Genomic DNA, 23,336 nt, shown 5'->3' on the forward strand with positions numbered 1-23,336 from the left:
CGCAGTTTGACGTTTGACGTTGCTGATGATATTGTTGTCCTTTTAACGCCCACTACTGGGCACGGGTTTCCTCTCAAAATGAGAGAGTTTTGGCCATAGGCCCATAGACTACCTAGGCTAAGTACAGGTGGCAAGCTGATTTTGTTAGGTACGTAGTTGTAAACATCCCTATTATAATAATCTTCCATAGCGCGAGTAGGTAATAGCGTCCACAAGTTCGTACAAGGAAGGCTATATCGGCGACATTCCATTTTTGAAATAAGTTTCATAGAGAGAGCCTTGTCGTTGTCCGTCGCGCATTGTTTACGAACAAAGCGAAATCTCGTTCGCTCCCGATTCGAATTCGAACGCAGATCGAGTCCGCCATTCGCCTCCAACTTATCCGTCTTTGTTCGACAACTATTGATGCTTGATGAAACTTTCTGCGTCTACGTGTTCTTACAATATTATTTCATCCATTTGTCGAAGGAAACAAGCTTTTGTCACACGAGGTGCTTTTGTGCTATTTTATACCTAACTAGCTGATGCCCGCGACTTCGTCCGCGTGGATTTAGGTGTTTAAAAATCCCGTGAGAACTTTTTGATTTTCCGGGATAAAAAGTAACCTATGTCTTTCCCCGGGATGTAAGCTATCGCTGTACCAAATTTCGTCAAAATAAATTTTTGCTGTAGCAATCATTCAAAATGCGCTTTCAGGAGAAAACACTTTTGAGAGCAGATGAGAGACGTGAGTCAATTTGCATGCCATGATGAACGGATTATAGCTGGCAGTGAGTAGGTACGCCTTTGGTAAGCTGCAGGTGGGAATAGGTATCATTATAAGTAGTGCAATTGACGTTAAATTAAATAGATTAAAAGTAACAAACATTTTGAAGTAAAAGTTTTTTTAATGTAGGTAGGTACTAAATAGGATTCAAACTTACGCATGAAGACAAAATGTATACTTAGGTCTAAACACTACTACCCTTTTTCGGGGGTTCAAGATAAGATTCGGGGTAAGAAGATAACAATAATCAACAGCTTGAAAAAATATTCAGCTCACTAGCAGCTCAAAAAGCGCACTTTAGTTGCTTTTAAAAGCAGTGAGCATAAATCAATTTGACTGTAAGTGAAAAAGACTATTATCGTCAATTATTGTTTATTGTTATTTTTTTAAATAAGTAGTCCTATCTCGAGGCTGGCAAGGGTCGGCCTAGGCGGCTACGGGGTGGTTGATGGAAAGAATTCAACCGGTCTCTTTATCGTTAGTTCAAATTATTAATTTCGGATTAACCTGGTGCATGACGTACTAGCCTCGGGTCTCCAAATCTTGCAAAATTCTCTTTGGCCAAATCCCAAATCAGGCTAAAAAAATATATAGAGTAAGAGTAGAAGTTTGAGGGCGCCAAAAAATTAAAGAGTGAAAAAGTTGTACTTAGTATTAGTACCTACTTAGAGAGTGAAAATTTTAAAATTAAATTAACATGTTAAGTAGGTAACTACTACTACCTACTATATCTACTTCTTATGTCTTGTTTATTTATAATACCCTTGTCTCAAGTCTGAGACTCTAAAAGTAACCTAAGTACTTTAAACTGAAAAATACAAGTGAAACTGCGTAGATTTGTTCCATTTTATTTATCGACTTGGCAAGCGACTTTATCTCATGTGACTGAAACAGAAAATGGAGCAGCTCTTATCCGGATTTTAATCGCGTAGAAAATACCTACGATTTACCCAACTACGGGAAGGAATGTTGCGTCTGCAGTCGTCTTTTATAGCCACGTTAGAGGAGCTACGTACACAAGCAATCATCATCTGTACCTCCTCCCTCCCTCCGCACCTCCCTAGCGCAGTGGTGAGCGTTGTAGTGTTATCAGTGGGAGGTCCAGGGTTCCCATCCCGGCAGGGGAAATTTGGAATTTTATAATTTCTTAATTTCCTCTGGTCTGGTCTGGTGGGAGGCTTCAACCGTGGCTAGTTACCATCCTACTGGAAAAGCCGTGCCACCAAGCGATTTAGTGTTCCTGTACAATGCCGTGATGAAACCAAACGGGTATGGGTTTAAACTGTCCTTCCAGGTTAGCCCGCTTACCACCAGAATTGAGATTGCAGTCTAATTTGTAGCTGAATAAAAAGAAATGAAAAATTCCAATGAAATGGAAGAAATGGAAAAAGTCCATTTCCGAACCAATACTAATTACATCATTTATATATTGTTCCTGAAGACATAAACTCGTAGAACAACGCCCGCGCCTGCAAAGTGCAAACGCGCCCGTTTCGTAGAAAGCCGCTACGAGCTAGCTAAACACGCGTTGTGTGCTTTTAACGCGTGCAAGCCCAATGTACCGATACTAGCTCTTAGTGTATACTAAGGTCCAATTTTACTAGTCGTGTAAAACAGCATTTCCTTTGTTTAAGGACAAAAATATTCCATAGTTAAAACTCTACCGACCCTGCCGCCACTGGTACGCACTAATGAAGGAGCTACTCTATTTCCACCCTTGTATTACATGTGTGCTATTTGTTTCTGTATATTTTAATTTATACACTCAAAAAATGAATTTAGAGTGAAAATAAATCATACAAAAAAAAGCCTAATACTTACTTAAGTAGGTACTATTTATTGGGTATGCCTATAATATATGTACATCTTTATTGCTTGGATTTTTATCCAAATAAACACTAATTCAAAGACCAAAGTACAATGTAACGAATAATTGTATATATTGTATTAGATAACCACGTTACACGTAAATAAAACATTTCTAGTGAACATTCTTTTCACGGTCGAAAGCGTACCACTTTCTCGTTAAGACAGGTACCTACCTACTACCAAATATTTACTTTTATTTAATTAATGTTAATTTCATGTTACTTATATTTTAAGCTGTTTTAACATTCATTATTACATAAAGAGATGCGTAAACTTGCGTACGTAATCTATTATTAAGTTTACCCAATAATATAAGTATAACGTACCTACTTACTAGAGTTTACCTAAAAATAAAAATTATGAGATACTGGACATTACATAGTATTACGCAGTGCCTAAATATTTTGTGTATTTAATATAGCAATACATTTTTATTATTATTTTATTTTATTTTATTTTCATAACAAATAAAATTAAAAGACTTGGATTTTTAAGTAGTGTTATTCAACTAAAAGTTTTATTTAACAAACGCAACGCAACGAAGAAACCTATTTTACTATAAATCACTAATCTAAAACTCTTACTCACTTTAGATTCTGGAGAATGACATAGGCTACTTTTCCACTATCCCGGAAAATCGAAGAATTCCCACGGGATTTTAAAAACGAAAGTCACGCGGACGAACTCACGAGCAGCAGCTAGTATTGTAATAAAAAAATCTAATTGTTATCCAAAAAAATTTGATGGTGCCATGTAAACCCTGCCGAAAGTTCAAGCGCTAATGAACCGCGCGATGAACATCGTAGTAAAGACTTGGGAGTGATCTTGGGGTAGATTTTTTTGAGCGCACCTTCTTCGCTTGTTCATTAGCGTAATTAACTTACGCCGTACTCTTCCACAATTCGTTTCGGTACCCCTCGTTATTAAATTGCTCTTTTTACTCTCAAACATTCAGTAAAATTTATATTCTGACAAAGCTCTATACCTATTAATTCGACGTTTCAGTCTACGAATACTTATTTAACTGTAATGTATGATCTGGGTTACCTTAGTAAGTAGGTATTAAATTTCCTTATAAAAATAGTACTTAATTAAAAAAAAACAAAAATCCGACCGATAAATATCAAAAAGTACCTATAAAACAAGACGTAAACTAAAGTAGCTCATTATTACCAAATTGTCTTGAAATCTTAATCGACAAAATGCAGCAATCTTACTCGAATATTCTTGCGGCTTAGTATACTTACATTTTTCGCTTATAAACTACTAAGTATGTGATTATTATTATAAGTTAGGTCACTGTACGCGTACCTACTTCCAGTCCATAGCTTAAGTACTAGAAATACATAATCAAATAATAATTTATTACTTTTTTATTTTATAGGTCATCGATGGTAAACTATAAATATTTGTATGACTGCAAAAATACCTAAGTAGGTATCTAAAGTTAACTGTAGGTACATACATCTACCAAAGAAGTAAATAATAAGTATTCTTCCCTGCGTAAAACCACAAAAATCGGAGTGTTTCACTCAGATTTTTACATAGACATAGACATACAAAAGAAGCTTGATTTTACGTACAAGTAGCTTTAGTGTCTAGATTGAAAAATGAGAGGATAGCTTTTTGTGACAGCTTTCAAGTTTTTATGCCTTGCTGAAGCTTAAAACAAAACCCGTTTTAGCGCCTCATTTGTTTGAATGAAGCGAGGAAATAATTTAAAATGGAGATCCAATGCTGTATCTATATAAAATGAAAAGCTGACTGACTGATCTATCAACGCATTTTGGCATGTAGATAGCTGTTGCGACGTAGACATCCGCTAAGAAAAGATTTTTGAAAATTCAAGCCCTACAGGGGGAAAATACTAGCGATTGAAATTTGTGTATTCCATGCGGTCGAAGTCGCCGGCATAAGCTAGTTTTATATATAAGTATCTAACATCTCTTTATATAAAAATTAATCGCTAAATGGGTTGCTGATCGCAAATCTCAAGAACAGCTGAACTGATTTCGCTAATTCTTTTTTCATAATATTCCTTGAAGTACGAGGATGGTTCTTACGAAGAGATTTTTTTTAAAAAATCCTGAAAAAGAATCGACTGTTTGGCGGTACGAAGTTCGCCAGGGCAGCTAGTTTACAATATTATTGGGATAGGCCATAGCGAGACCAATAATAATTAATCTATGGGATAGGTTTAAACAGGTAGGTATTATTTTAATGTTACCTACCTGCTATCTCGCACCAAATTTCAAAAGATCGTTTTAACGTTCAAGGTTGAACGTATGGTAGTAAAGCTAGCAGACAGACACACTTTCACATTTATAATATTAATACCAATGGAATATTAAGGGAATATTATCCATTACGGATGTCCCGTGTGTGATAAGTTCTTATTATTGTTTAGAATATTGTTCCTCTACTATAAGTATATTATGTAGATTGTTCGCGATAGGTTGCGATGGCAATCGGGGTAGGGACGCCCAGCACCCGCGCACAGCCCCTGCGCTAACCCGGTGCGGGACAGCGCGGGTGACGTGCGGGTGTGAGGGGCGTCCCCCCGCCTCATACCTCGATTTCTATCTCGACCTGTCGTGTACCTTTCAGACCTAGCTAAGTAATAAGTAAGTACATAGCGAAAAGACGCTTTGCAACTATTTTATACAATTTGTAGGAGGTAGGTAGATTTTGTGTAAAGTAGTTCAGAGTGCAGTGCAATAATGCGAGGTCACGCATGCAAGCGGAAGGCGCGATCTCGGGCGCACTTCTCGCATGGAGAGCAGCTCCTTGGAGCGTGGAATGACCCCGACTAGACGTGCTTCTAAGCTCGCCCCGCCCGCATTTACGACTATTTACAAGAGATTTTTTTTAATTTTTTCGTACCGAAAAATCGTAACAATTGGAAAGAAAAAGCCGTAATAGCCGTAATAATGGTTAAGACGTTGGCCTTCTTCCTATTCGGAAGGTCGAGGGTCCGATCCCAAGCACGCACCTGTATCTTTATGTACCTACGTTTTAAACAATTAAATATCACTTGTTTCAACGGTGAAGGAAAACATGCATGCCTGAGAGTTCTTCATAATGCTCTCAATGGTCCAGCGTGGTGGACTATAACAACCAAAGCTTTTTTATTGCAAGATAGGCCTGCGCTTGACGACAGTTGTGCTTATAAAAGCAAGAGGTATGAGGTCTAGGTTGGAGCGCGCTTGCCTAGAAGATGCCTATTCAGTCTTGTTTTGAAGGTATTTAGGTTATACGTGGCAGGAAACACAGGCCTAGGATTGGCCCTAGTGCGGCCTAGCAGACTTCACACTGCACCTTTGAACATTATGGAGAACTCTCAGGCATGCAGGTTTCCTCACAATGTTTTATTCACCGTTGAAGCAAGTGATATTTAATTGCTTAAAAATAATATAAACTCCGAAAAGTTAGAGGTACCTCGAACAAATCCCGGACTACCTGACAAATCGATTTGATTATGGACATGGAACAAATTTATGACGTGTACAATAAAAATGTAGCTGTGATAGCCTACTGGTTAGGACGTCCGCCTTCTAATCGGAGGTCGGGGGTTCGATCCCGGGCACCCACCTCTAACTTTTCGGAGTTATATGCGTTTTAATCAATTAAATATCACTTGCTTTAACGGTGAAGGAAAACATCGTGAGGAAACCTGCATGCCTGAGAGTTCTCCATATGGTTTTCAAAGGTGTGTGAAGTCTACCAATCCCCACATGGCCAGTGTGGTAGACTATGGCCAAAACCCTTCTCACTCTGAGAGGAGACCCGTGCTCTGTAGTGAGCCGGTTGATCGTGATGATGATGATGACAATAAAAATAATAAAATTATCTAAATAAACGCCTAGTATGAAATATAGGTAGGTATACATTTCCAGTCCCTTAAATTTCTTTTAGCTTACCTGCAATTTATAAAACCCACATGTTCGCACGTTACTCTTCTTGAGAGATAGATATAGGAGAATCAATAGGTCTTAAATAAATAATCACAAACAAGGGTGGAAGGGCCTAAGTGCGGGACATTAACAAGGGTCCAGTCCAATTTTCGTCCTGTCTCCGTTGATATATTGAGGGCCGAAGTGAACCCACTACGGACTTCGCCGCTGACCGACGACACAACTCATTTAGCTTTTTCTCTGAATGCTGTTCGGACATATTATTGAAATACCTAAGTATAAAAAGATTTCTGTTTAGTAACAATGTAGGTATAGCTCGCAACAGGTTGAAATGGCAATCGGGGAGGGAACGCCCCGCACACCCACACATCCCCGCGCTAACCCGGTGCGGGCGAGCGCAGGTGACGTAGGTGTGGGCGGTGCATCCCCCTCCCCCGCCTCATACCCCGATTGCAATCTCAACCTGTCGCGGACTAATAGGTTCATACTAAAGAAGGATGTTCTGATAGGGTAAGATACCTATCTCATCATGATCAACCCATCGCCGGCTCTCGACGCTCCACGGGTCTCCTCTCAGAGAGAAGGGTTTTGGCCATAGTCTACCACGCTGGCCATGTTCATTTACACACCTTTGAGAACATTATGGAGAACTCTCAGGCATGCAGCTTTCCTCACGATGTTTTCCTTCACCGTTAAAGCAAGTGATATTTAATTACTTAAAACGCACATAACTCCGAAATGTTAGAGTTGTGTGCCCGGGATCGAACCACTAGGCTATCACAGCTATAATACTTAAAAATAAAATACATAATATATTTAAGGGGTAAAATTTGTAAGTTTGGAAGTTGGACTTACGCGTACAATAATATTATATTAAGTATTATGTATCGCGGACGAAGTTGCGGGCAAAAGCTAGTCTACCTACTATAAACTTAATAAGCTCCTACCCCGTTCCTATCCAGTTGAACTGTCTCATTAGTCTAGTGGCTATCATGCTCAAATGCGGATGACGAGGTCCTGCGAGTTCGATTCCCAGGTCGGGCCAAAGTACTACCTTACAACAACACAAACAGTACAAAGTACCTACTTACCTTTTAAATATTTTTATTTAAAAAATTCTCAGTACCTAGTAGGTACCTACATTTTAAATAGGTAACTAATAACAGAGTTTAGCAAAAAAGTTGAAAGAATGTGCGCGAAACATCCTACAAAGAAAGGAAGCCTAGGTAGGTAGGTATCTACTAAAAGAGGAAAGCATTTTAGAACCCCCTGGCAGGCAACAAGCCTTGAAACCAGCGCTTTAAAAATTCAATGTGTGTCCAACCACATGCTTGCAGTTTTCGAGAGTACTAAAGTCTGCTTCGTTTATATTAAAGACCTCTATCTATTCGTTTTATCCACCGAGAAATATGCTTTCGCTATCATCATCTTTTTATTCCAAGATCTCCGCTTCAACCCTGCTTCAACTTAAATTTTCCGGTCATTTTTAAACAGATTTTTCGTAGAACCATAAAACGGCGTGCTAAAATAGGTAGGTATAGCTGATATATATTTGGTATAAAATCTTTAAACTTTGAGAAATTTTACTATATGTATTATTAATCTGCAAAGATAATAAAAAGCTAAATCTGACTAGTTTTAAGTCTAGAAAATCAAAAAAATTAATTTATCAACATAAAACGTTTGTATAGAGAAGCGCGTAAGCGTATCATTATACTCTTTGCCTTTATCCTTTAAGCCATGTATACACTGAGAAACAATTTCTAGACTACTTTCGTACCCATCCGGGGTCCGATGTCCAGTAATCCAGGTAGGCAGGCTGAGGGTGCCCTCCACCCATTGTCGCGATTGAAATTCGAGTGGCGACTAATTTTCGGTCGCTTCTCGTATCTTCCGCGGTACAAGAAACTTTTCCCGGGACAATACGTAAACCTTGTCGAAAAGAAAAATTGTACTTATACAATTTTTCAAACAATAATTCTTTAAAATACTTGCGTCAACATAATCTCACTTCACGTTGTTTGTTAAGATTTCACGTACCGTACAAATTAAACATCTTGACAAACAAAAACAGTGGCCACGGATAAGGACAAAAAATGATCATTCGTCACGTTCTAGCAAGAGCTTAAATGTATTTAGCTATCTCGCTCTAACACTAGAGTCACAATAGGGCTACTTCTATAGGTATATATGTTATTCTGAGATTCTGAGTTTGATTAGTAATTATTCATCCAAGGTTGTGCTAGCATGGTGCTAGCATATTGTGGCGTCACCATGAGAAGTGAGAACGGTTTGTATGTGGTTTGTATAAATAAGGTTTGAATACTTTGAAGCATAGAGTAGGATTGAGTAGGATCCAAACGTAGATAGAATAATAGCTAGATGCAGGAACGTTTGCTTTCTCATTCGCACTAAAAAGAGAGCACAGATAAAGTTACTAATGTGATAAACAGAGACGCAGCTAACCTATTTTTTGTCCCGTTGTGTCAAGCATGTTTGTCAAATTTTACGTTTTGTGACGTTTTGTTCGATCAAGGTCATCAAACACAAGAGCACGGTGCAAGCACCATTCAAACAGGTGTCAAACACATTTGTCCAACAAGGCGTCATTTTCGACGCAGAATTCAGAAAGAGATACTGCGCTGAGCATAGGCGCTGAGTGATATGATAGCACCACGGACAAAGGATTTCTTGCACTAATTTTAGGAATATGTTTAAAAAAAAGGGAGACGTTGGGCATTATTATAATATATTCACACATGAAACTTTACTGAAAGAAATATGGAGCTAAAATGGAGCGTTTGAGACAAACGTAGCCGTTTGCCTAACACGTAGTTTCTTTGACAAGCACGTAGTTTGTTTGACAAACACTTTGATAAATGACCGCAAACGATCAAATAATTTGTCAAACACGTAAAATTTGACAAACATGCTTGACCCTGTGCAGGGCCTCTACGTACGTGTACAGAAACCACAGAGAATTCATCGTTCTGTGACGTAACAAAAACCAAAGACAGAAATAAAACGTAGTGATTATATTATACTCTTTGACAAAAACTAGGGTCTGTGACATAAACAAAACAAACGACTTCGATTCTTGAACAATGTTCTTCATAATGCAAATTTTTTACGAAATAATTTTTAAAAAGAAATTTATGATCTAAAATATTATATTTTATTCCAGCTATGAATATGGCGAATATTCAGTCCTAACTCCTATCCTATTCTTAGTAGTTAGAACATGTGTGTAGTAGTGCATCTTTAATTACTTTTTGTTTTTAGATGGTTTTTAGTGGTCTTTGATTATTTGATTATAGTTTTTAAGATGCAAGAAACATTTCCAACTCTATTATCTTGCAAACCCCTAAAGATTGAATTTAAAACTTTTCAACAAATCTACATAACTTCGGAGGAAGTAAGTAACTCAACGAAAAATTTACATTATTTATTAACCTAGCTTTTACCCGCGACTTCGTTCGCGTAATTTATAGCCTATAGTACTTGGGGATAATGTAGCTATCAATTGTTGAAAGAATTTTCAGAATCGGATGATTAGATCCGGAGATTACCTCCTACAATCTACAAAGTTCCAAATTTTACCTCTTTATAATACCTATTATTTATTTAGGCACATTAAGTAGTGTACCAGGTCAATAGTAAACCTATTGTCCAACTGTTCTTTTTTTTATTTATTTATTCAGATACAAGTTAGCCCTTGACTGCAATGTCACCTGAAGGTAAGTGACGATGCAGTCTAAGGTGGGAGCCAGCTAACCTGGAAGGAGTATGGCAGTTTTTATTAAACCCATACACCTATGGTTTCTACACGGCATCGCACCGGAACGCTAAATCGCTTGGTGGCACGGCTTTGCCGGTAGGGTGGTAACTAGCCACGGCCGAGGCCTCCCACCAGACCAGACCAGAAATTTAGAAATTATAAAATTCCAAATCCCTGCCAGGAATCGAACCCGGGACCTCCCACTAATAAGACCACAGCGCTTACCACTGCGTCAGGGAGGTTGTCGTCTTGTATTTGTAAAGTTCTTAAACAGTTTGTTCGACAAAGCAAGCTATAGTTTTTCCTTAATTTTGTTTTCAGTTTACTATTGGTCGCGGACTCAAAAATACATTGGTTATTCCATTCTTGCCCATATCAAGAATTCATTGTGCTTTTATAAAAAATGAAAAAAACTGGATTTTGGAAGATCACAGTACATTTGGAATGAATATAAATGGTGTTAAATTAGGCAAAGGCAAAAGAAAACAAATAAACGATGATGATGTAATAGTACTAGATGCCTTAAATGAATTTGTGTACAAGTTTGTAAATAAAGATGCTGAATTAATGCCCTCTTCTGCTAAACGCATTAAGCTGGAGCTTGAAGAAACATCCATGCAAATCTTAAATGATGTAAAAGTTAAGTTTGAGGAATCGCAGAACTGTGAAATCAAACATATTGCAGACAAAATTGAAAATACTAAACAAATTAAAACTGCAAATATGATAATGAAAGAACAATTGCAGTCAGACATGAAGAGACAAATTGAAAAACTTGAGAGTGATTTTGCAACAAAGATAGAGAACTTAAAAGGGGAAAATAATGAAGTAGAAAGACAGAAAGCACTTTTGATTGAAAAGAGAGATATACAATTAGCTAATCTCAAACAGGAGATGGAGGGAAAGATATCTGAACTTATGGTAAATTTGATTAAACAATTAGAAATCTCCTACCACTCCCATTATACTAATATTATAAATGTGAAAGTGTCTGTATGTTATCATGGTTCATCTGCTTAATCAATTTAGACGGACGGAGATAGCTTGCATGCTGCGAATGGACGTAGGCTTCTTTTTGTCCTGGAATGGAACAGAACAGAACATGGACTAAATTGTAGGCAACATCTAGTTTTGAATAACTAAGGCCCTGCTATCTTCCTCCATATCACATACTAGCTGATGCCTGTGACTTTGTTCGCGTGTATTTAGGTATTCAAAAATTCCGTGGGAACTCATTGATTTTCCGGGATGTAAAGTAGCCTATGTCACTCCAGGTCTTTAAATATACCCATGCAAAAAATCACGTCAATCCGTTGCAACGTGATTAACCAATAAACCAACAAACAAACTCTTTGGCATTTTTTTTTTTAAAGAATATTAGCCATATTAAATGACTAATATTCCCCTTTCCTCTCCAATTAAGCGTCAGGCTTGTGCTAGCAGTAGGTACGACAATAGTGCAACGGGCGGGATTTGAACCGTCGACCTTTCGGTTTTCAGTCCACTCCTATACCGGTTGAGCTATTGAGGCTCTTTATTTATACTTGTAGTATGGGTAGTGATGTTATACCATGTCTTTTTGGTACACTGCATTATACCTATTTTATAATAAAATCATTTTATTAGTGTTTTACCCACACTTGAAAGAAATCTGTAGATATAAAATTAAAAGTCCTGACTGACTGACTTATATATCAACGCACAGCCTAAACAGCTGGTCCTTGAGACATGAGATTTGGAACGTGTTTTCTTTGTAAAGAGTAGGTATCTACTAAGAAAGGATTTTTCGAAATTCCACCCCTATGTGGGTTAAATGGGGGTGAAATGTAGTCCATGCTAACGAAGTCGCAAGCATAAGCTAGATCAGGAATAAAATTGAATACATATTATTTAGACCTATAATAATGTTAGTTTAGAGAAATATGTATTATTTAAATTATATAATAGCCATTATTTAAAAATGTACTTTACAGGAACAAATTAGAAAACACAATGAGATTGAGTCTGAACTTATTGTGGAAAACAATGTACTGAAGGAGAAACTTCTTAAGGAAAGAGAAGAGTTCCTCTCAGAACTGAATCGAGAGAATTCATTAAAACAAGAAATGTTGAATAAGTTGGAAGCAAAAATGAAGGAACAAGAGGAAGTTCGGTTAAAAGAAAAACAGGAGTTTGAATCGCTTCTGCTAAAGGAAACTGAGCAACTGAGACTAGCTAAGCAAAAGGTATTTATAGATTGACTCATCCAATACGTTCTGATTTAAACTTATTTCGGGCTATGAATGGCTATTTATGGCTGAACGTAAATGTGATCCAACTCATTTGTCAAACTGTCTGATGAAATGGCTGAATATATAATCAGGCCATTCGGTGAACGGCGCCGCTTAGTAAAGAGGCTAGGGTGTTAATTGAATAACTACTTAAACTAGTTGGCTGTGACATATTACTTACTAGATACTACATCTATACATATAAAAGGAAAAGCTGACTGACTGACTGACTGATCCATCAATGCACAGCTTAAACTGCTGGATGGATTGGGCTTAAATTTGGCATGCAGAAATCCTATTATGACACGTGGACGAAGTTACGGGCATAACCTAGTGCATGCATTGCATATACTACATATTGTATACACTTAATACATATTGTAATTTTTGTAGGAATTAAATGAACTGGCAGAGCAAAAAAAACAAAAAGAAATGGAGTTGATGGAAGAACTCAAAAATATAAAGGAAAGTCTTGAAGAACAGGAAAGGCAAAAACTTGAGGTGCAGCAGCAATTCAACAACCAATTGGAGCAAATGAAGAAAACTACAGATGAAGATAAACTCAAAATGGAACAACTTGTATGTCTTTAATCTAGTTTTTAGGGTTCCGTATCTTAAAAGGAAAAAACTCTTATAGGATCACTTTGTTGTCGGTCTGTCAGGAAACCTATAGGGTACTTCCCGTTGACCTAGAATCATGAAATGTGGCAGGTAGGTAGGTCTTATAACAGACATTAGTACACTTACACAGTAAGGGGAAAATCTGAAAACCGTGAATTTGTCAAAAAAAATAGAGGTGTTCATAAAGAAATAATTAGTATTTTCAACTTTCAAAGTAAGATAACTATCTACGAAGAAGATAACTATATCAAGTGGGGTATCATATGAAAGCGCTATAGGTCTATACATACTAAAAACAGATTTTATTTATTTTTGTGCATAATAGTTTTTGATTTATCGTCCAAAATGTCGAAAAATACAACTATAGTACGGAACCCTCGGTGCGCTAGTCTGACTCGCACTTGGCCGGTTTTCTTTATTTTTATTTTTTATTTTATTCGTTTATTTGCAATCAACAGTGATACATACAATATAATTTTACATAATAACAGACTGAAAATAAGGCCAAATAGGATTACAATTATTTACAGATTACTTAAATAAATATTAATTATAAATTTATAACAGTACGTTTGATAATTTAAACAAGCTTTACAAAAATATAATAATATATGAAAATATAAAAGTCAATTAACTAGTAAAAATACCTAGTAGGTGATTCACAACATATGTATGTGTGTGTGTATGAGTGAGTGTATGTGTGTCTGTGTTTGTGTGTGGGAGAGAGAATACGTGAGAGTGTATTCTTAATTTTACATATTAATAATTTCTATTTGTGATTTATTTGTATTATAGAAAATGATCTGATTGGTCTATTGGTTTAATAACTAACTTCTAAGCTAACCTAGACTAATTATATTATTAATCCAGTGGCAACAATAAGAGCTATACATTTTAAACATGTAACTATACCTATTACAATATATTCGGCAGTCGCCACTTTCGAGAATTTAATCAGTACCCTTATTATAAATGCGAAAGTTTGTTTGTTTGTTGGTTTGTCCTTTAATCACGTCACAGCGGTGCAACGGATTGACGTGATTTTTTGTATGCGTATAGATAAAAACCTGGAAAGTGACATAGGCTACTTTTTATCTCAGAAAATCAAAGAGTTTCCACAGGATTTTTAAAAAACCTAATTCCACGCGAACGAAGTCGTGGGCATCAGCTAGTTAATTTGTATTGGTAAGTGCATGTTATGCTCTTGAGCCGTGGATACACCTGTAAGTTTTATTCACGTAAGTAGCTTACATGATTAACTTACAAAACAAATGTAAACACTCTTATAAGTACATTTACCTTAGTTTAAATTTCTTGTCAATTAATTACGTAAGCAACTTACGTGAGTAAAACTTTCTGGTGTAATCGCGGCCTAACATTTGCTGTTACAAGTGTTATTTTCGATAATTTATTTTTATAGATGCACGAGAAATTAAACGAAGCTCAACTGAATGCTCAAAAATCCATTGAAAATCTAAAGGTGAATTATTATTCATATCTTCTCTATATATAAAAATGGATCGCTAAATGTGTTGCTGATCGCAAATCTCGAGAACAGCTGAACCGATTTCGCCAATTATTTTTTTCTAATATTCCTTGAAGTAGATACGAGGATGGTTCTTACTGAGAGAAAAATTTAAAAAATTGCCTGAAAAAGAATCGACTGCTAGGCGGTACGAAGTTCAGCTAGTTGTTTTATAAATCCCTAACTTTTATTTGTGAACATAGGTCTAAACTAATTTGACATGGATATAGTTTTGCACTCGAAAAAAGATTGGTGCTATGATATTTTTATTTCTTTTTAGAACAGGGTCACAGAAAGGGAAATCGAACTATCGGCTCTCGCAGCGGAAAGAATACAACGACAAGCTGAGCAGTCAGGCGAGGTTATAAGCTCTCTGCAGGAACAGTTAGAAAAAGTAAGTAATACAAAACTTTATTTTTTAGGGTTCCATACCTCAAAAGAAAAAACGGAACTCTTATAGGATCACTTCGTTATCTGTCTGTCAAGAAACCTACAGGGTACTTCCCGTTGACCTAGAAACATGAAATTTGGCAGGCTGAAATTCGTGAATTTGTGGTTACATCACGAAAAAAAATTAAAATGTGTTCATGAACAAATAATTAGTATTTTCAATTTTCAAAGTAAGATTACTATATCAAGTAGGGTATCATAATATGAAAGGGCTTTACCTGTACACTCTGAAACAGATTTTTATCTATTTTTAATCAAATCAAATGGTTTATTCAAAATAGGTAATAAATTACACTTTTTGAAAGTCTGTTGTTGCATTTGTAAGATGATGTAGTGGTGATAATTTTTACGCGAACTTAAAAACTAAAGATTTGAGGGTTCCAACGCGCCCAGGTCTAAGAAGAGCCCACAACAAACTTAGCAGCTTTTATGCATAATAGTTTTTGATTTATCGTACAAAATGTCGACAAAATACGACTGTAGTACGGAACCCTCGGTGTGCGAGTCTGACTCGCACTTGGCCGGTTTTTACTACAGCAAACATCACAAATTTTGAAGATTTGAGTCAATATCCATTAGGACCCTTCAAGTTCAGATCACACTACTTGTTTTAGGCGCACTATACCTATTAGGCTGTGATAGCCTAGTGGTTAGGACGTCCGCCTTCTAGACATGTGTCCGCTATAGCTTAACTTAACTGAAAACCGCTGCCGTGCCTATAGCATACCGTAGCGTTATTGTCGTAGCTAGCAACGGTTATCACTATGACGAACCACCATGGAACCACCTGACAACGCAACGCTGCCAAATGGCAACTGACAATGCATTGTTTGGTTTTTTGGTAACTAAAAACGCAATAATTATGCCTTCTCTTTTTTTCTTTCACTGAAAGCTGAGAAGAAGCGGTTATTGGCTACCGGCTTAGTAACTAAGAACTTGATAAACCAAAGCCGACCTTATCTCTATTACGCTAAGGCTTAACTGTACAAGTACTTGTCCATTACACTTTGATCTATCAATTTTGTTACAGTTTTTTTTTTTAAAAGAGTATTAGCCATGCTAATCGGGACTAATATTCCCCTTTCCTCTCCAACTAAGTGTAAAGCTTGTGCTAGGAGTAGGTACGACAATAGTGCAACGAGTGGGGTTTGAACCGCCGACCTTTCGAAAATCAGTCCGCTTCTCAACCGTTGAGCTATTGAGGCTCTTAAGTTAGCCTTAGAGTAATAGAGATAAGGTCCTCTTTGGTTTTTCAATCGTCGTGAAATGTTTTTGATTAACTGGACTGTGGCAAACTATCCGTGCAAGCGTCCACTATAGTTTGACCTATGTCAATGATCATTATAATTAAACTTTGCTGCTATGAACTTAAGGTTGTGATTACTTCACGATATTCATGAAAGTAAAATTGGTTTTATTTTAGTGAAATATGCGCGCGCTAGCTATACAGACGGTATTGATACGGCAGCTAGCTTGGTTACTACAACGGAAACCGTTGCGCGTTGCGCATATTAAAGTTGAAACACAACTCTGATACCGATATTTGGCAACGGTTATCGATATCGGTATTGAAACTAAATAACTGTTGGATAACCGTAACCAGAAATAGCCAATAACGCCCATCTCTACCGCCTTCTAATCGGAGGTCAGGGGGTTCGATCCCGGGCACGCACCTCTAACTTTTCGGAGTTATGTGCGTTTTAATTAATTAAATATCACTTGCTTTACCGGTGAAGGAAAACATCGTGAGGAAACCTGCATGCCTGAGAGTTCTCCATAATGTTCTCAAAGGTGTGTGAAGTCTACCAATCCGCACATGGCCAGCGTGGTAGACTATGGCGAAAACCCTTCTCAGTCTGAGAGGAGACCCGTGCTCTGTAGTAAGCCGGCGATGGGTTGATCATGATGATGATACCTATTAGGAAGTAAGCCTCACACTTATTTATCCTTATTAATACATATATTTTAATTTTCCACAGGTTCGAAGCCAGTTGAAAAGCATTGAAAGTGAAAATGTAAAACTTCTACAAAACACAACCTCAGATAGAAACCAAGAGGGCACCACAATCAAAACTGAATTTGGAGAAATAATGGAAAGCGAACTGCAGTGCAGTATTTGTGCGGAGCTCTTCGTGGCCGCCATCACCCTCAACTGCTCTCACACATTCTGCAAATACTGTATTACTATGTGGAAGAAGAAAAAAAAAGAATGTCCGATATGCAGGTATACTCGTATTTAGGGTTATAACCATAGCATAGTTATAACTTACTAGCGGATACCCTGCATGTGCTTACTACGCTGATAAAACGCGGACAATTAATGCCAGTCAGATTCGCGCACAGAGGGCTCTGTACTACAGTCGTATTTTTTCGAGATTTTGCACGATAAATCAAAAACTATGATGCATAAAAATAAATAAAAATCTCTTTCCCAATGTACAGGTAAAGCCCTTTCATATGATACCCCACTTGGTAAAGTAATCTTACTTTGAAAGTTGGAAATACTAATTATTTGTAACCACAAATTCACGGTGTTCGGATTTTTCGGGCCGTTCGCTACTCGAGTTTCGTACATTATGCTACTAAAAACAAAGAGTTCTACTTGAACTTTAATTGTCAAACTGCTGATCCGCCGCCATTTTGCCGAGATTCGTAAGGGACGCGACGCGCCGGCGACGACAAGGTGGGTATCGCGAGACTAGTAGCAGATGCGTGGATACTGGTAGCGAAGTGTGCGACTCACCATACAAATGTATGCGAGATACTCCTCAGCGACTCATCTTCGAGACTCGTATCGTAATGTAAGAAGGGTTACGTGTGTTATAAGATGTACCTACCTGCCGGTCAACGGGATGCACCCTAGTCCCTAACACACATCACATCAAAATGGCGCTGCCTGTCAAACTTTTATCATATTTGTTTGAGATTTCTTGTACGATTGTGCGATACCCTTCCGGTTTTTTAAATTATTGCGAGATAGGCTTTTATTCTTCACGACAATCACGAGAAGCAATGATGAGTTCTAGGTTGGAAAATGCCTATACTCTTGCCTTGAAGGTAGTAGATTGGATGTCGACCACATAAGGATGCCAACACAGGGTTTTTGGCTGTTCTGTGGTAGAACAGTGAAAGAGAAGCTATAAGTTTTGTTGTAACACTAGCTGATGCCTGCGACTTCGTTCGCGTGGATTTAGTTTTGTAAAATCCCGTGGGAAATTTTCTCCCGGATAAAAAGTAGCATAATTATATCAGGTCTATATCCATGAAAAAAAATCACGTCGATCCATTGCTCCGTTGCGACGTGATTGAAGGACAAACCAACAAACACACTTTCGTATTTTCATAATAAGTGTAGTGATTTTCAGTAAAATAGTCCTCATAAATGATTTTTACTTTTTGTCAACATTTATTTTCTAGAGCAGCCATCACGTCCGAATGTAAAAGTTTAGTATTGGACTCCTTTATTGAAAAAATGGTACAAAATCTCACAGAAGAAATGAAGCAGAAGAGAAAAGATATGCTTCAAAGTAGAGAAGGTAGACAATTCAATTCTATACACTTTACCAAAAAGTTTTGTGCTCAAGGCAGCTTCATAGTGATTATTTTGAATTTTTCTTAATAATATGAATTCATAATCAGAACATGGTGGCTCTCGTACTGTATGTAGTATCTGATAGTTATTCAATTTCTAATGTCTACTTACTAATCTATCATCTAGATTCATGAAGCTGTGTTGTTCACAGAACTCGAAAGCGAACTGAATCAAGCGAGCGTCAGCACGAGACGGTATGCTTATCTTTTATCTCTTAGTTCTTACCTAAATCCCTGTTTGTTTTATGTAAAACTAGCATATGCTCGCGACTTCGTCCGCGTGGACTACACAAATTTCAAACCCCCATTTCACCCCCTTACGGGTTGAATTTTCAAAAATCCTTTCTTAGCGGATGCCTAAGTCATAATAGCTATTTGCATGCCAAATTTCAGCCCGATCCGTCCAGTAGTTTGAGCTGTGCGTTGATAGATCAGTCAGCCAGTCAGTCAGTCACCTTTTCCTTTTATATATTGAGATATACATACAGGCTAGCAAAAATTTAGCGTTATTGTTATACTTACTACCTAAACACAATCCAATACCAATAACCATTTGCCACATTTTGTAGTTTTAGTGATTTAGTATTTTTCCCATTGGGTACTTCCCGTTGACCTAGAATCATGAAATTTGGCAGGTAGGTAGGTCTTATAGCAGACATTAGGGGAAAAATCTGAAAACTGTGAATTTGTGGTCCCATGGTTTTGTGTTTTGAACAAATAATTAGTATTTTCAACTTATAAAGTAAGATTACTATACCAAGTGGGGTATCATATGAAAGGGCTTTACCTGTACATTGACGATAAAATACGACTGTAGTACGGAATCCTCGGTGCGCGAGCTTGACTCGCACTTGGCCGGTTTTTTTGTGATGTAACCACACAATCACTGTTTTCGTATTTTTTACTTTACTTGCGCTACAAGTCCTACTCGCCAAATTTCATGATTCTAGGTCAACGGGAAGACCCTATACGTATTCTTGACAGACACGACAGACAGACGGACAGACAACGAAGTAATCCTATAAGGGTCCTTTTTTCCGTTTGCGGTACGGAATCCTAAAAAACGACCGAACATGAATGTTACATTTAAAGATCTCTGCATCATCACTTACCACCAGATGAGATTGCAGTCAAGGGCTAACTTGTATCTGAATAAATAAAAATAAAAAACTAAAGTTTAGTGCACGCTACAAATTTAAACAAGGGGCTCGCGACTGGCAGCTAAGGTTGAGAGGTTTGACAGCTCTAAAAAAAATTTAAAACTGTCAAACTGTCTGTCCTTTTCATGTTATATTACTAAGAAGAGAACCCAAATACTCCGAAATTTTATTGTGCTCAGAATCAGTATGACGCCTAAAATTTAACTACTCACGCGCAATTATAACTTTTTGTGTCTTTCATGTCCAAGGTACGATTTTAGTCCTTATTTTAAAGGTGAACCGTACTTTTGACATGACAGTTGACCCACAGAATTAAAATAGCGCGTGAGGAGTTATTTTTTTATGATGGACTATAACTCCCATTTTCGGCCCTTTTTAGCAATATAAAAAATAAAAAGCGAATGTGAAAAAATCTCTGTATTTATATTGGTAACAGACGAAGTGACTCGGATGAATACGAGGACGACAGTGAATACCTCGACGAGGAGGAGGAATACGAGGACTACCAGGACTACGAGGGGTACGAGGAATACGAGGGGCACGAGGGGTTCGAGGAATACGAATACGGGAACAAGTGAGTATCACCATTTGAACTAACTCATCATCAGATCATCATCATAAACCCACCGTCGGCTCACTACTGATGGATGACCCTCCTTTCAAAATGAGCAGGGTTTAGCCATAGTCTACCACGCTGGCCAAGTGCAGATTGGCAAACTTCACACACCTTTGAGAAATGTATTTAATGTTCACTCAGTACTGAAGAGTCGCTTCAGTCGGTACCGAGTGAACATACATATTATCACAAATTTCGTCACTGGCAGTAAGCGAAACTGAACGAACAGAAGACGCTCGAATCCTGCCGGTTACGCAGTTTTTGATATGTATTTAAAAATTATTTAGACCTTTGAGAAAATTATGAACAACTCTTAGGCATGCCGGTTTCCTCACGATGTTTTCCTTCACCCTGGCGAGTAAGTTTTAAGTTAGGATAGAGTTAGTTTAGATTTTCGAAGGAATGCGAGAAATAAATTTTATTTATTTATTTATTTCCACACAAAAAAATTCTTACAGTATTGGTTTCTTCGTGCTCGTAAGCGCTCGGCGGCTTGACTGAGAGCACTGCACATTCCTCTGTCGTTAATACTTAGTCTAATATTCTAGGTAGGTATGTGCAATTATTATGAACATAATGTAGGTAGGTAGTTTTAAAATAAAATATGTCCGCGTAATTTAAGTCCGTTAAGTAGTTTAGCGTGATGCGTATGCGCAGACAGACACAAAAATTCCAAAAAAAGTTGTTTTGGGATCTATATAGATAATGTGTTTACGAATTTCCAGCTTCTGGCTTGTTGGGTTTGGAGTTAGACGTGCGCCCTTCTTCGATTCCGACAGTGGATCTGACAACACTGATGATGCCACCGGTGCAGATGCCGAACCCAATAATACTGCAGGTCAGAATATATTATTAGTATATATTAAACAACACTTAATTTCACTAATCTAGCTGAAAAAATCATTTTACTTTTGATTTAATTAAACTGTAACGCTGGTCCTATGCAAGAGATGGCTAAAATTGTATGAACGTGTGTCCCACAATGTACATTGTACATGTCCCGTAATGTGTCATTCAATACAGTTTTTAGTTAAAAAAAAAAAAACAGTAGGTTCCTTTTATGACGTAGGTAGGCACTCACTAATGGTAGAGTTTAATAATAATGATTATGAATCAACCTAATCTATCGATAAGTTGCTTAAGTTTTACATGTCTTATTTATTGTTAGTATAACATTGTTATTTATCAAAAACTAGCAGTTGCCCGCGACTTCGTCCGCGTAAAATTTCTGGTTTCTCATGATATTAGTAATATTCCCGCTACAAAAGGCCTGCAAAAGGGATTTTTGCGTCGCTAACTTCAAAACAGGATTTTCATATAACATTCCAACCCCCATTTCACCCCCTTATGGGTGGATTTTCATAAGATCCTTTCTCATCTTATACATCCCCCTAGAAAGAACCTTCTTACAAGGTACAATAACAATAGTTAAAACTTTCCTATAGGTACAAACTTTTTACCACCCTTAAGGGGGGATTTTCCAAAATCACTACAGATTTTTATTATTCAAAGCTCATGGGGTTTTCAGAAATTCCACCCGACTGAAACTGCAGGGGCGTGTGGAAGCAGTGAATAAATATAATTATAATATTTTAGGAGCTAGTGCCGGAGGAGGTGATAATAGTGGGCGAAGACATCGAGGTCGGGTACCAGGTAGACCCGGCGCCTACTACGGCGGCTACGGGCGCTGCTTCCGCTGCGGTGCGCGCGGCCACTGGGCACCCGGCTGCCCACTACGCTAATATACACAATGCAAATCGATTGTTTTAATAATAAATACCAAAATTATTGCTTATATTTTATATGTGCAGTTTAATTATATTTGCCTTTATGAAAATACTAGATAAAGGCCGCGAATATGTCCGCGTGGATTTATATTTTTTAAATCCTTAATATTTTTTAATTCTACGATAAAAAGTTTGTTTTTCCCCAAGTTATAAGGTATATCTTAACCAAATTTCGTGAAAATTGATTAAAAGGAAAGGCGTTAAAAGCTAGCAGAGCGGCAGACACACTTCCGCATTTATAACATTAGTATGGATTTATTTTTGTCATACTCTGGGTAGCATGTCTGTGTAGCATTTTTTTTATTCAAGTACAAATTAGCTCCCAACTGCAATCTCACCTAAGTAAGTGATGATGCAATTTAAGATGGATGCGGGCTAACCTGGAGGCTGGAAGGAATGTGGCAGTTTTTTATTAAACCCATACCCCTTTGGTTTCTACAAGGCATCGTACCGGAGCGCTAAATCGCTTGGCGGCACGGAATTGCGGGTAGGGTGGTAACTAGCCACAGCCGAAGCCTCCCACCAGGCCAGACCAGAAATTTCAAAATTATGAAATTCCAAACCTTTATGAATGAACGAAATTATAAGAAATCCACACAAGCACTTACCACTGCGCCAGGGAGGCCTGAACTAGTTAAGACTGCGCATATTTTTCTAAAATGCTAAGAGCAGGCCTAGTTTGACACCTGCTACGTATCAGTTACCTATTACCAACATGATTGATTACGTATCAGTTGAGAAAGCTGGTCGACAATTCCCAACTATAGAGTTGGGAATTGTCGACCGAACTGGATGGCTAAAATTTGCCTTTACTAAAACTAAAACTTTGTAATGCTCGCTATTTCGAAAAACTTGAATTTTAAAACACTGCTAATGGAACAGAGTTCATTTGACATTTATTTTTTAAACCACTGAAGGTTTTCTACGAAAAATTAATTAATTAATTAGTGAATTAATGTGAAAAGAACCAACCAATATCAAATGAGCTT

The 23,336-nt window shown here is 37.5% G+C and overlaps 1 protein-coding gene across 3 annotated transcripts; it reads left to right on the top strand.

Moving 5' to 3' along the window:
• Nucleotides 1-9,613: 9,613 nt before the first annotated feature.
• LOC117984541 (E3 ubiquitin-protein ligase RNF8-like) lies at nt 9,614-22,362 on the top strand. 3 transcript variants are annotated; one of them, XM_034971172.2, is made up of 12 exons: nt 9,614-9,964; nt 10,649-11,248; nt 12,301-12,552; nt 12,991-13,176; nt 14,639-14,698; nt 15,024-15,137; nt 17,173-17,417; nt 18,611-18,729; nt 18,937-18,979; nt 20,381-20,518; nt 21,286-21,398; nt 22,157-22,362. In XM_034971172.2, the coding sequence occupies exons 1-12, from the start codon at nt 9,875-9,877 to the stop codon at nt 22,300-22,302; spliced, it is 2,106 nt and encodes a 701-aa protein (XP_034827063.1). In that variant the 5' UTR covers nt 9,614-9,874; the 3' UTR covers nt 22,303-22,362. The 3 variants fall into 3 exon arrangements, with proteins under 3 accessions (XP_034827063.1, XP_069356204.1, XP_069356205.1); XM_069500103.1 differs by lacking the exon at nt 18,937-18,979; XM_069500104.1 differs by lacking the exons at nt 18,611-18,729; nt 18,937-18,979.
• Nucleotides 22,363-23,336: the final 974 nt, after the last annotated feature.

Source organism: Maniola hyperantus, chromosome 8, assembly GCF_902806685.2.
Source record: "Maniola hyperantus chromosome 8, iAphHyp1.2, whole genome shotgun sequence".
In the NCBI taxonomy this organism is placed as follows: Eukaryota; Metazoa; Arthropoda; class Insecta; order Lepidoptera; family Nymphalidae; genus Maniola; species Maniola hyperantus.